Here is a 14816-nt window from a genome sequence, read left to right as displayed (position 1 = left end):
GTCACTATATTTTATTCTTAAGTATGGGTTTGTGTGCATTAGTTGCTATGTTTAGTGTGATTGTTGCAGCATATTGGCACTGAAAGGATTAAGAGTACTTTGATTACCAAGAAGAACTTGTATACGTCGACTTAGACTTCAGTGAATACATCAGTGGGACATAACATTTCTGGCTTAAAAGTAATATTTAACTTGGGAATGAATTTTGGACTTGTATGTTTGCTGCTCCCATTATGCACCAGCTTCATTAATCATTATATCCCTAATTGGTACTGCTGGTTTAATGTCAGTTAGGCTTTTAAACCATGATTTTATCATGGTTAATAAGTGACATTAATCTACAGGTCTGTATTTTTAGAGAAAGATTGAAATGCTGAAGCTGGCATGCAAGCGGAAGGGAAGAGTGACTGTGCCTATTGAATCAGATCATAACAGGTGTTCACTGCAGTTTTATCCTTTACTGGTTGTACACTCTCAACAATTGTTAAATGCAAGTTGCTGAGTGATATTGTTAAGGCTGAACTTTAAAACAGTCTGCAAAAACAGCTGTACGGCAATTTTAAACTTAAAGAGTAAGATGTGTGTGTGTACAACATAATGCTCATGCAACAAGGTACACAATGTCTATATGGAGACCCTTCAAAAGTCATTGCATGGCAATTTTAAACTTACAGAATAAGACATACAGTGCTTGGCAAAAATATTCAAACTCTCTCTTGAATTTTCCAGATTTTGTTGTGTAATAGCCTGGAACTGAAATGAATTGCATTGGCATTATTACCACTTGATGTACACAAGATACTCATCACAGTGAAGATGCAAAGATGTTTTTCTTGTGGCACAAAATATAAGTAAACAAAAGCAAACTGACACTCATAAGTATTGCACCTCTTAGCTTTGGCATGTCTAAATAAGCTGTGGTGCAACCCGCTATCTCCAAAACTCTCAAAATTGGTTGAAGAGGGTCCATCTGGAAACAATTCTGTTGCCGTGTTCTCAGATCACATGCCGCTATTTCTGGAAGGCCCCTGAGTTTGTTGGAGAACATAGCTACACTAACAGCATCATGTTTGGGATCAAAATACAGTGGCAGCATGAACTTTTGGTAGTACTAAGAAATGTGAGAAGTAGTACTAAGAGTATCAGTGTGTGTTGCAAAAAAAAAAGCCATGTGGGAGACATGGCAAACATCTAGACAAGGCGTGTCGAGACGAGGGTGACCAAAACGGTGAAGGGTCTGGAAACCATGCCCTATGAGGGGAGTGTTAGGGAGCTGGGTATGTTTAGCCTAGAGAAGGGATGGTGTAAGTATCTGAAGGGGAGTTATATTGAGGGTGGAGCAAGGTTGTTTTCTGCTGCTCCAGACAACAGGACCAGAAAAAAATGGATGCTAGCTACAGGAAAAGAGATTCCACCTAAACATTAGGAGGAACTTCTCAAGCTGTGGAATACACTCCCTCACAGAATAGTGGAGTCTCCTTTTTAAACAGTGTCTGGATAGCCATCTGTCAGGGGTGCTTTGATTGTGAGTTCCTGCATGGCAGAGGGTTGGACTGGAGGGCCCTTGTAGTTTCTTCCAACTCTATGATTGTGTGATTCTATGAAAGGTTCTTTAGTCTGATAAAGCAAAATTGAAGTTTTTGGAATTCCCACAAAATACAATGTATAGTGCAAATTCAACAGTAATCACTGCCCTGGAAAAAAAAATCCCCAAAGTTAGATGTGGCAGCATGTTGAAGGGAGACCTTTTTTGTCATGTCCTGGGAAACTGGTCAGGATTGAGAGTAGATGGACAGAGCTTGTTCTAGGGCAATTCTAAAGGAAAACTGTTTCATTCTGCAAGGGTGCTGGACTGGGTGGAGCTTTACCTTCCAGCAGGACAGTGACCCTCAACACAGTCAAAATAATAGTGTAGCTTAAAAACAAGAACTTGAATATCTTAACATGGCTCACTCAAAGCCCAGACCTCAATCTGATTGAAAATCTGTGGCTTGACATGAAAGTTACCAGTGGCCTCCATCCACCCTGACAAATCTGGAGCAATTTTGCCAAATAGGCAAAAATTGCAGGATCCAAATATGCAAATCTGATAGAAACCCAAGAAGACCCATACCTGTAATAGTGCTGAAGGCACTTCTATCAATTACTGACTACTTACATGGCCAAGAAGTGTCAGTTCATTGATATTTACTTAACCTCTGTGCCACTGTAAAAGCATTTTGCACCTTCACACTGTTGAATGCCATTTAAATCCATTTCAAATCCATTTCAATTCCAAGGTGTGATATAACAAAATTGGATATGTCAAAGTGTGTGTATGTGTAGGTGTGTATAGGGGCTCTCTTTATATGTGTATATACACACATAATTATGTCAAACAATTTTTGAAGATTAAAGTTGTTCTGCGGAAGCGTCCCCATCTATGAATGGTATGTAACTTCCTGTAGGAAGTCTATCTAAATATATGACAATCTATTACACTTTAAAAGCAAATAATTACAGCTACCCTTGAGGCATCTGTTTAATACAAATACAAATTTGTTCCACAACAATTAGTAATATATTAAGTTCCCACCCCTTCCCAAAAACCTTTTTAATACACAAGTCATCCACAAAAGCATCTAAGCTCTTTTGCAAAAGAGAACTGGGTAAAACAAGTAACAAATTTGTAGGTCCAACAATTGTACACAAATAAAATATTTGCATCATAGATTGCATTGAATTGCAAGATTCAGAATTTGACAGCTAATTTAGTGGTGGATGTGTGTACTAATGTACACTATCAGTTGCTTCCCAGCTGTAGCAATAGCACCAACAGACTGCTTAGATATGCTGATAAAGCTAACAGAATAATCCAGAGGGGAATGCCTGTGACAGCCCCAAAGGGAGTTGAAAGTTCTTTTGGCATTCAACATTACCCTAGTGTTAAATTTTCATCATCTTTATAGGAATCTTATTTCACCCATGTAAACACTTTTTTGAATTTATCTCTAATGACAAGTCATCTAAAAGTGATATTAAAAAAGTATAACACTGAAGTGTCTGGACAAGTGCCATTTTAATATTTTTAACGAGATAACTATTCCTACATGGTTGCTTTTCCAACTATGTATTGAGTTTCAGAAGAAAAAAGTTAAATGTTTTCCTTCTTAGTATCTAAGTAAGAAAGCTGAAATTACCATGCCATTATGGGATGCCATGAGTTTATTCTATAAGCACCTTCCACCTTTTTACTGGGGTTTATACAGACCATTCCCCTCAATGCATGTTGATTTATAATTGTGCCAAAATCTCCATGTATCCATGAGGTTGCAGGCTTTGGGCTAAGCAATTAATAGAACCTTTCCATATGCATAGGAATCTGTAGGTGAAAACATGTTGTGCCCTTAATATTGTGTAGTTCTGTTATGGACACTTCAAAATTATAATTTGGAAAACCAATTGTCTGAATCCACATTTCTGTTATTACATTAGGCAATTTATACTGTTTCAGTCTTTTCTTATGCAACCCGTTGAATCTACCTTGGCTTTTAAACTTTCTGCCATATGTATCTTCTTCTTTGCAAAGCAGTGTTATTATGCTATCTGTCTATAGCTGGGCAGAAAAACACATTACACTCCAAAACTATAATTGTACTATATCCACAGCTGTGGCAAGAAAACCTTCCAGTTTAGAGTTTATTTCAGACTGTGAGCCTACTTCTTTTTCTACCCATCAACTCACTGTGTTGTGATCTAAATTTCGCAAAGAGGTTGTGAGAGTAATTTTAACCACAGTTTAATGTTAAATGGGCTTTGCTCTCTTTTATATGAAATATGACAGCTTAGTATTTATGAAGGATCACCAGGATTAAACGTTTTGCCAATATATCATTTTACATAATTAGTATTTGCTAGGTTGGTATATTTTTAACCAAGCCATGATTCTAAAAAGACGTTACCTCCTGATGTTAATGGGCAATCTACTTTTTGCAGTTATCCAGCAGATCTGTCACATAAATCACCTGAGTCTTTTCAACATCAGCAATTTTCTGCATTCTTTAAGCATGAAATACAGTCTTCTCATAAAATGACTTAAACCACTGCAGTTTGCTATCACAAGTCTCCCTTATTACTAATAACACTGTTCTTGTATAACTCACATTACTTGGGTACAACTCACAATACATTCAACAAGTGTAACAGTGGTATGAAGAAGAAACTTATTTCTCTTTAGAGTATCAGATTGTTTTGTCTTCTGAAATGGGATGCCAACATTCTTTTTTTCATACAAGTTATTGCTGATTGGTACACCATTATACTGATTTGTATTTTCTGTTTTATTTCATCACACTTGGGTTTTATGTTAATATCTTAGAAACTCAGTAATAATGTCTGAACTGTTCAACCCTTAAATCATTCTGCCTTTTTCATGTGTACATCAGGAAGTTACTGACATTATGCCTATATTTACTCTTTTAAGACTATCCCAACAGCTTCAGAGTCTGTTCTATCCTGATCTCTTAAAACAAATGAATAGATTTCCATTTCCCACCCTTTTTGCATATTTCACACACTAATAAATAAGTACTGAATATCTTTCAAGGTCATCTGCATTAAACTAACATACCTTCCTGGACTATCGTACCTCTGACTATTTAACATGTTACCCTTTAAGCAGAATTGTTTTAGAGGTGGCAGGAATTTTTTGTCCATTTTTGTTCTTTACTTTATTATGCTTTAAAAAATAAGCAGCAATTAAGTAAACTGTTGCTCCTGATAAATATAACTTGGAAATAAACCTTGGAATGTAATTACCATCTGTGTCTACAGGGAACCACAGAAAATATTTAAATACTACTTAATTTAAACTTAAGGTTTACTATTTTGGAAAAGTTTTCTTTTACATAGCTTTCTAAATCATAGATGGTATGTGAATTCAATTAGCCACCTCAGTATTTAAGTTATCACATTATGAAATTTAGGTAATTTGTGCTTCGGTGTATGTCTGTTACATAATTTTAAATGTTAATATGAATCTTTAAAAATTTGTTTTAAAGTATTTTTCTCTCAAGATTACAATAATTAGCAAAAAGACCATAGTAGCAAATACATATAAGGGTCCCACCCATCTTGTAAACAGAACACAGTAGTACAACTGTAAGTGCAGGGCTTTTCAGCTATCAAAAGTGGTGCTGCTATGTTTGTTTGCCTCTTAGAAGCTGTCTCTTCTTTTTTGCCACTTTTGATTATGCTTAGCAAGAAAGGTGAAAAGCTGCTTTGCAATTACATTCCAGTGGTAATGTGCATCTTCATTTGATCAGTTTTCCTGGTTATTTCCTGTTGCTCTTCATTCAAATAGCATTTTTGCCATTTTACTGTGTCTGAACAGTAGAAAGGACATTCCATTATCCTCCAGTGGAAAAAATCAGTTGCTGCTTCATCAAACTGGCATGCCATCAGAAACAGTTTCTTCTCCTGATTGCTGAGAGATTGTAATTGTCTGTGATACTGGCACCACTACAGTGTCTTTGATTTCAGTGTTCTGAATGGAGGAAGAAATTTTCTCCTCTAGTTTTTTGGCAGTATCTGGGCAGTTCTGAACAAATATCACTCGGTTATAAGCCTTCAGTCTTCGCCACAACTGAATGTAGACCTTACATTGTACGTACATAAAGACAAGGCCACCGGTGAACCCAATGGCTACTACAACCAGTTTTGTCCAAAATGGCCACTCCAGGACTCCTTTCAGGAAGATGAAAAATAATAAAAAAATAAAAATAAAAGGCAGTGTTAGTATCACTGGGTATTTCTTCTGAACCATTGCTATTTCTTCAATATGCTTAGGGTCAGTTACAATGACTCAAACTACATTCTCAAGTCAGCCTACCTGCTTGCCGCTATCTTGACATGAAGGCAGCAGCTAACTCCTAGAAGAGCAATTGTGAGGAAAGTCAGGTTGATGCAGCAGTCTTTGGTAGAAGAGGGAACTGAATGCAGCTTAACACCCCCTCTCGGTGAGCAGCAGTGCACTGACCTTGTGGAGTCCTGTTGCAACTTGTTGGCACTATGGTGCTCACTGTCAGGAGGGAACTGGATGCACCATCCTTCAGTGCCTTGCTTGCCTGTGCTGCAGAACTCATTCCCTTAATATGGCTGTCTGGGTATGCATGTCCCCTCAATGTCTGCTGTCAACTTAGGGTGTCCCCATGAGTTTCACAGGGTTTCCTTAGGCAAGTTCCCAGTTCCTTCCTCTGAAATAGGCTAGCTAGATTTTAAAGTGGTTTTCAGGGACATTTACAATCATGCCAATGGTACCCCAGTCGTAAATATGAACAGGAAACAGTCAGAAAGTCATAGGTCTAACTTAGAACATTGTAACTGATAAGCAGGATGACTGTCACTTTGTGGCTGCCATTGGTGCTGGCAAGCCCATTGTTGCTAGCAAGTCTAAGTTCGGTCACACATCTGGATGAACTGCCTTGCTTCTTAAAAGACACATAACATAAAACTGTATGGGGAATTCACACACACCAGTTACCCTATTATGACCTCAGCAGTGCTTGTATTTTGAAATTATTTTAAGAGCTCTGCTTTGCTTCTGACACACTTCATGAAACTGCATAGCTTCCTGAATCTCATTATTACTTTAGAAATAGGGTGATTCCCAGAAATTATTAGAACAAATGGCTTATATAGGTAGCTTGCTTTAACTGATGATTAATTGAAAGGGTTTGGACCAATGATAATAGGGATAGGTAGTGTGGCTGCATCATATATTAATACAGAGAAATTGTTTGTAGTGGCCCTGCCTATGTCTGCTTCCCTAGCTTGGAACTGACCTTTGGCCCCATTGATGTCAATGGATCTCAAATCAGTTTTTTTAAATTGCACATTTTCAGATATTGAAGGTGAACAAAACCCTTTTTACAAAGAAGATTTATTGAATTTGCTGTGCTTTACTGAGAAAGACTTATTTCCTCTAAAATATGAATTATGAATGCTGTTCTGCTACTGAAGTTAAGTGCAAAATTAATTTTCTCCTATTTAAATCAGCTGGGGGACAGACAAGAGAGATTTACCAAAACAATCAAACACAGCTACAGAGGGAACACTGCTCCTTCCACCTTGCAAACATGACTCAGGTCTCTGAATGCAGCAGTCCATTTGTTTGGAGATCTCCTCAATATGGCTGATACATTTTTATATAGGAAATGATGAGACTCCTAATGTAGGCTTTGAGTGCCTGCCCACAATAGGCAAGATAAACAGTAGCTCCACAATCCCTTACTCTGCATGTGTGAACAGTAAATTAAAATAGATAAGCCTATCTCCTCAACTTCCCCATCATGTTATGGAAGCACAGATCTGTGTATCTGGCCACAAAAATGGAAATCATAATAAAAGTGGAGGCCACAGAATGAATCAGTAAATAAATCCTTGGAACCTAATCCTGTCTTTGTTATTTCTACCACTGGTACAAAGTTTTCTGTTTTAAGAATTCATGCCCAGGAACATGTCTATTTTGTTAACTGAGGTACACCTGTATGGGCTGTCAGAAACTGTTATAAATTTAAACAGTAGGCATATAAACATTTTTAAGGGTGGGAAAAGTATAACTGAAAATTATGCATTTTGGGACAGTCTTGGGCACAGAAATCTTCCATTTAAGGGCCACAGTCCTATATGAAGCAGGGGCCCCTAGTAAATTTGGTGGGGCTTAATTCTTAGTACAGTGTGCCCTTGCCTTATGCGGGGGATCTGTCCCAGGCCCCCCCCCCCGCCGGGTAAGGCAAATACCATGTATGCTTGAGCCCCATTGAAAACAATTGGACTCGTGCATGCGGTGTGGCACATGCATCATTGCCTCTTCTGTTGCATATGATGTGGCCGCTCTGTAGATATATGTAGGAGTGTGCTGACTAATTAATAACATGAGCAATTTCCTAGACCACAGGGTTTCTCAGGCTAAACAATGTGCTAATCTGCAACTTTTTTCTAATGTGCCTGTTGACTACTAAATCTTTGTTTCATGGAAACTATCCACAGACTGGCCAACATCTCACAGTCTTCCAATAGTCCAGTGGCCACCAGTTTCAGTAGCACTGACAGGCATAACCTTGACTTTCTATCCTTTGAATGTTAGGAGACACAGATACTAGCTTTTTCTGAGCAAACAATGTATTTAAACTCTCCAGAAGAGTATCGATTATGATGAATTACACAGATTAAGTGAGGTGTGTTCTTTTATTTCCCAAACGTTTGTTGCTGCCAGTTCTGGGGAGCAAACTCTGTCCCCTCAAAAATCCCACCTTCAGAACCTTCTGTACTTCCAGTAGCCATTGCTCACATATTTCCAGACTGGTTGTTTGCAGAGTTAAAGGCTAGAAATCTGCCTTTATGAAAGTTAAAGCCGAGATTCTCAAAATTCTGGATTTGTGGAAGGAATATGCCATGTATACGGGGCACACAAATGGATAGCCTGTATCGCAAGTCTCACTGACATACTGGAGATGTGTGTGTTGCTCAGAATGAGTAATTATCATGGAATAGGTACTGTCTTTATAAGAAAAAAATCAAGATGAAGCCTCCCACTCAAACCGCTGTGTTAAATTCTTTCTACTTACTAGACAGTATCTCCTTTCCTCCAGTACTAGAAGTCTTACTTTGTATCAGTTTCTAAAGATGCACTAATAGTGACAAAGAACGAAATGATAAAAGTACTCACCATTGTCATTGCCTTGCTTAATTTCCTCAGCAGTCCGATCTATTAGTACATATAATGACCAAACTACACAGGTAATAGCAATAATGTGAAATGTGACTGAGCAAACTATCTTTCTTCTCTCACTTGTTGTCATCTGTAGTTTTTCCCACTGCAAATGAGAGAAAAACAATTGGGTTTGCAAGATCTCAGGAACAAGTCATTCAACCTGGCTTCCCCCCAAATCCAAACAAATATTGTAGTAAAGGCAGCTGAAATCTTACATTCTTAATACAGAATAGTATCGGTCCTGTTTTCCAAAATACTGATTATTCAGCTTTTCTTTAATATTCCAGTATGCTGGACAAATGTCTGCATCTTTACTTGTGAACTGTGTCCAACTTCAGTTCATTACAGAAATATAATATTTGCTATGAGGGAAGTTAGAACTATAAATATGACTTTTTACAGAGATAGCTATAGTTTTTGTCAGCAAACATGAAGACATTGTCAGTAGTGCACATTCTAACAGGCATATTCACAGGCCTTGTCATGGCAATGGCTTGGAGCAGCCTTCCCAGCTCAGTGCCCTCCAGATGTGCTGGCCAATGCTGGCTGTAGTCCAACAGGATCTGGTGAGCCATACGATTCCTGCCTTTGTTTTAGATCACTGATTTCTGTATAAAACCTATTGGCTACTTTGCTCAAATCCTTTGTGGAACATCGTGGAATAAACACATCATCAACAAATGCTTCCCAAGTCTTCTTCCCCCACAACCCTCAGCCTGATAAAAAAAAAAAAAAGACAATTCACGAGTTGGACTTTAAACTGGAAGTCATTCTTCATAAATAACTGAGTGCTGTCCTGCTGTATTTTAAAAATAACTCCTCCTTAATCACAGGACCAAAGAATCCATCGAAATACAGAAATAATTAGCAGTCATATCTGTTTTACTCTAGATGAGGCACAAAAGCCCCAACTAGGTCACAGAAGAGGGTGACCAAAATGGCAAAAGGTCTGGAAGCTACACCATATGAGGAATAGCTTAGGGAACTGGGTGTGTTTAGCCTGGAGAAGATATAGTAAAATATAACAGTAGGCAGGCAAAAGAGTGTAAGAGGAGAAGGTTAAAATCAGAGTACAGCTTTATGGACAAACAGGGAGCTTGCAAAATAAACAGATACCACCATAACAGAGACCCCTGTGAAATCTTATTAAAGAATTAAGAAAACCATCTACAGTACTACAGAGTCTCCAAAATAATTAAGTTTTATCAAGGTCAAAAGAAAAATACACATTATGATTATGAATGTGCCATGTCTAGTTAAACAAGGGTTTTGAAATGTAACAGAACTTCTATCAGCAGTCCAACAATATGCACAGTGCCTTTAATTAATGTATTTCAGCATAATTATATGTCTAGTACAGTTGATATGATTTCCATTCCTAGGAACTACTGAAATAGGGCAACTTGTTCCTAATCATTTTAATACCATTTTTAAAATAGGGATAGTGCTTGCTGGAGACAACAAGAGTAGACAGAACCTAGATTGGGATCTACTGGTAGATTCCTAAGCGATATGTGACAGATCAGCAACAATTTCTCACTCCCATTCTGTCCCTCATAGTAATGACAAAATGACTTCTAAATTGCACTGCTGAATTGAAAGCTTGGGACAACAAGGTGTGAAACAACCAATTCCTTGGCTCAGAATTTTTTATTTTTATATCCAGGCATTTTTAAAAACCCCTAAGTGTGGTCTCCAGAGTTGTAATCCAATGCTCAAACCACTACACCACAGTGCTCTCCCTCCACCCATACCTCTCCCATGTTCCTGGGGAAATTCTCAAGAGAAACTACATGTTCACTTAATGTGGTTTACATAATTTATTTGATGGTCTGCACCATCAAGTTTGCTAATCATATGGAGCACTCCAATAAAGTTCAATCAAGTGTGATTGCAGACTTAGACCTTCCCCATCACCATGGGAAGGATAGAGGGAACATGGTAGCACTGGTGGCTCTGTTACACTTATAAACACCTAAATCGGATTTACATATATGCAAGGTTTGTTTGTTCTATTAATGTCACATCTAGTTTAGCCCTTAGTGCCATACAAGGAGTGTTGAATTAATCCAGCAATTGACCAGCATAATTAATAGAAAAGCTTTTATTTCAGATCAGATGTCCTTATGTAATCATATTTCTTGTCTTTTTCTGTAAAAAGATTAATAATCTGCACTGTTGAAAAGCCTGAATTTTGGAATATTAATTTGTATCTCATTAAAATAGCTGAAAAAGTAATGCCACACTGCCACCTTCCGGATACTTTTCATAGTGCATGGTGAAATTACTGGTTTGAAGCAACATTCAATTTCTGCTATTTCTTCTTATGCAATTCCAAATAGGTGGTAACACCATGTCAGAAATAAACAGCAGCCTCTAGGTAAAACATGACAAGTAGGAAACAAATGAATGTTTATGCTTTGTTTTGCATTTCAGTGAAACTGCTTCCCACTTGGTAAGAAATTTGTACAGAACTGGCTCAGTGTTCATCTTAACTTTTTAAGACATCTTGTGAAGGCTACATATATAATAAAGACTATTTTTATTTCCTTTATCATGTTTTATAAAGTTGCATATGTTGTTTTTCTACGGTAGTTACAATAATTGCAGAGATCCTAAATGGCACAGAGCAGAGTCTAGGGAGATTATCACATGGAGGAAGCAAGCGTCCTTCTCCCGTCGTTAAACTGTGTTAATCGCACGATCGGAGGGAGGATTATCCTACCCCTGCATGCTTATCCCATTCTCCCATCTGTAAACAGTAATGGACCCATCAAATACCAAATTACACATCCATTACTGTTCACACACAGAGAAGAATGGGATAAGTGTGCGGAGATGTGATAATTTCCCTCCCAATCACATGATTAACACAGTTTAACAACAGGAAAAGGACGCTTTGCCTCCCATGTGATAATCTTCTAGGAATAGAAAAGCCTTTGCTTGTCTGCAAAAAGGAAGTAGAAATGGCACTTGTCTAACTTCCCTGGGAAGAGAGCTCAGAGCCTGGGAGAGGCCACTCTTTCCTCTTTCATATGACTTCCCCATGGAGTTTGGTTATTGCAGGAGAGGGAGGTTAGTGGGATCATGTAAGAAGCTAGAAAACAGCTTCTTGGGTTCCATTCAGAAAAGGACACATGCATGACGTATGTCACTACCAGGATGCTAGCCATGAATTAAAATGACACTATCATCTGACGTAGTTTGTTTGATGTAGTAAAACTAAAAGCCTTAAGAGACTCACAAAAGAAAAAACCATAAGGTACTAAAATATAGCAATAAAATATAACATAAAATCTAATGTGATTCAACACAGCCACATAATAAAATCAAAGCACAAAACAATAGAGGTCAGCAGCTATGCAAAGATCCAGAAACCATAGAAAAAGAGAAGAAAATATTGAGCAAAATGGTAAGATGTAGACTTGTTGACAGATGCCTGGACTGTAACAGCACTCGCTCCCCAAAGGTTCTTCATCGAACAAGAGAGCTTTTGAGTGGAATATCATAGGTTCTGCCCTCACCCTGATATTCTTTGAAATTTCTATCAATAATTAGATGATCAGATCAGATCAAAATTTCAGATGATACAGAACTGTTAAAGAAATAATAACATCTCAGAAGACAGGAAGAAAGTTTGAAATAACCACTTCAACAGTTTAAATTTTTTTTTTTGCAAAGTTCTGCATTAACAGGTGAAAATAAAATGTATGGACATAGGATTCTTGCATTCTGAGCTTGTTAATATTTTTGAATGTTATTTAAAGGCATTCTGATGGCTTGCAAAAAAAGGGGGCACAGACCTCCAATTTCCCTCCCTTCCCCACAACTTTCCCCAAGGCTGATGGCTTGCAAAAAGGGGGACATAGACCACTGATTTCCCTACTTTCTCCACAACTTTCCCCAAGGCTGATGGCGTGCAAAAAGAGGGACTCAAACCTCTGATTTCTCTCCTCCCTCCCTTCTCCAGAGCTTTCCCAAGGCTCACAGAGAGGTATTATCCATATATACATCTACCTAGGATTTTGCAGCCCAGTTTTGGGCTTAATTTTTTTTACTTATAGACAAGTATATACGGTAGTATTACTCCATACCTATTTTGTTTCAGTTTTCTCCCAAAAGGAACTGTATTTCTATTGAGCAGTAGAGACCAGAGCAAGAAATCAGAACTGATAGGGAATTAGGAATTACCTCGCTAGTCTAAATGAATTCAGATCTGCAGGACCAGATGAACTGCAGCCCAGAATACTGAATGAATTTGCTGATGCACTCTCTGAACTATTTGCCATCATTTTTGAGAAATTTTGGAGAACAGGTATGGTACCAGAGGACTGGAGAAGGACAAACATAGTCCTTCTCTTCAAAAAAGACAAAAAGAAGATTTTATTTAATTAATTTTAATCCTGCCTTTCTCCCAAAGTGGGACCCAAGGCGACTAACATACATAATACATACATAAGATCCAGAAACTATGGACCAGTCAGCCTGATCTCAATACCCAGAAAAATGTTAGAATGGATTATACAGGGGTCTTTCTGCAAGTGCAGTGATCAGTAGGAGGCAGTATGGGTTTGTCAATCCTTCCAAATTAATCTGATATCTTTTTAAAAATCAGATCACTAGTTTAGCAGATGACGGGAATACAGTGGATGTCATTTATCTGGATTTCAGCAAAACCTTTGATAATGTCCCATAATGTGGAATAAATGGGAATGTTGTCAGATGGATCCATAATTGGTTGGAAAACCATGCTTTTTCTAATTTTAACTAAGTATAGTACTGAAATGCCAATATTGGAAGTTCAGGTATTAGACACTAGAGGGTAGTCGAGGACTATGTACAGAAGTAGTTCTTGCATTTATTCCCTGTAGCTTGTGTGTTAAAAACAAAATCATTCGTGCTTGGAATGACATTAAAGTGTGTGTCTCACTAGACTATATCTAGGCCATGTGGCCCTCCAGAGGTTGTTGAAGTGCAGCTCCCAGCACTCTTCACTGGCTATGCTGGCTAGGTATGCTGGGACTTGTTTTCCAACAAAATTTAAGGTCTGCATGATTCTCATTCCAGACCTAGACCTCTTCTCCTTATTTAAAACTGAAAAAAAATACTAAGTATAAAATAAAGGATAATTAATGCAATACAGAATGACAACAACAATAAACAAAATAAAACAAAGAACCCCCCATGATCTAATACAAGGTCATATATACTAATAATAATCCACTGTCTCCAAGTATTAGTGCTATAGTGGCCAAATTGAACTACATCGATACAAAATTAAAGTATCAGCACCTAGCACTGAGAAACTACAAGATATCCTTGGAAGGCCTTAAGAGGCCCGTGTGAGCCAGGCCACTGAAGCTGAACATACTCAGTGGCCCTGGTATGTTCACTAAATGTGTACATTGTCGGGGAGGGGTAAGGGGACAGAAAGAAGTAACAAAAAAGAACATGGCTGACTGAATGGAAGAGTTCCATACTGCAACATTTTGTCAAAAGTCCAATTTTTTTGACACCCTACCATGAAATAAAAAGGCCAGACATGTAAATTGGATGAATAAAGGGCCATTTTGTTGACCTATATCGTATTTAAGCTAAGCACTTGAACTTAAACCTTAAATGTCAAACTGTGAGAGAATGATTAAAGTGAAAGCCTGGTGCAGGTCCAGCTGAAGGCCAGGTGTCAATCCTAGACTTCCTCTTCAGCCCTCCCTTTGGGCACAAACACTGAACCCTGAGGTAAATCCAATGATTCGCATTTCATCCTCAGACAGTCCTGGGAAGGTAAACATAAGGCAATCCCCCAAATTTCCTCAAATTTGTAAGGTTGAGCAAAACTCCCAAATCGAGTTTGGATTATCTTCATGACATAAGGTGAGCTGGGCACCAAATTTGCCTGAGCCCTCCCTTAAATTGGTTTTTTTCCTGGATTTTGCAGGAAAACCTGAAGCACTCTATAGCAAAGATAGGCAGCTGTCTTCCCATGCATCCCTGCTGTGTAACTGCCTTTGAGGTCACAACGAGGTGCCTAGAGTCAATCGCATGGCTGGCTGCCTTGTGACCT

General features: G+C 38.2%; 1 protein-coding gene across 4 annotated transcripts in view; it reads right to left on the bottom strand.

Moving 5' to 3' along the window:
* Window positions 1-1485: 1485 nt before the first annotated feature.
* Window positions 1486-14816, bottom strand: part of MARCHF1 (membrane associated ring-CH-type finger 1) — a 175950-nt gene continuing 162619 nt past the window's right edge. For all 4 annotated transcript variants that reach the window (XM_089525572.1, XM_089525573.1, XM_089525575.1 and 1 more), the window contains 2 exons: window positions 8708-8855; window positions 1486-5724 (listed from right to left, as the gene is read on the bottom strand). In XM_089525572.1, coding sequence (XP_089381698.1) covers window positions 5423-5724; window positions 8708-8855 — 450 coding nt within the window. In that variant the 3' untranslated portion in view covers window positions 1486-5422. The remainder of the gene's footprint in view (window positions 5725-8707; window positions 8856-14816) is intronic.

The sequence above is a fragment of the Sceloporus occidentalis genome, unplaced genomic scaffold (genome assembly GCF_023333645.1).
Source record: "Sceloporus occidentalis isolate IW3139 unplaced genomic scaffold, rSceOcc1.0.p SCAF_5, whole genome shotgun sequence".
Lineage (NCBI taxonomy): Eukaryota > Metazoa > Chordata > Lepidosauria > Squamata > Phrynosomatidae > Sceloporus > Sceloporus occidentalis.
This window is presented reverse-complemented; position numbering and strand designations above follow the sequence as displayed.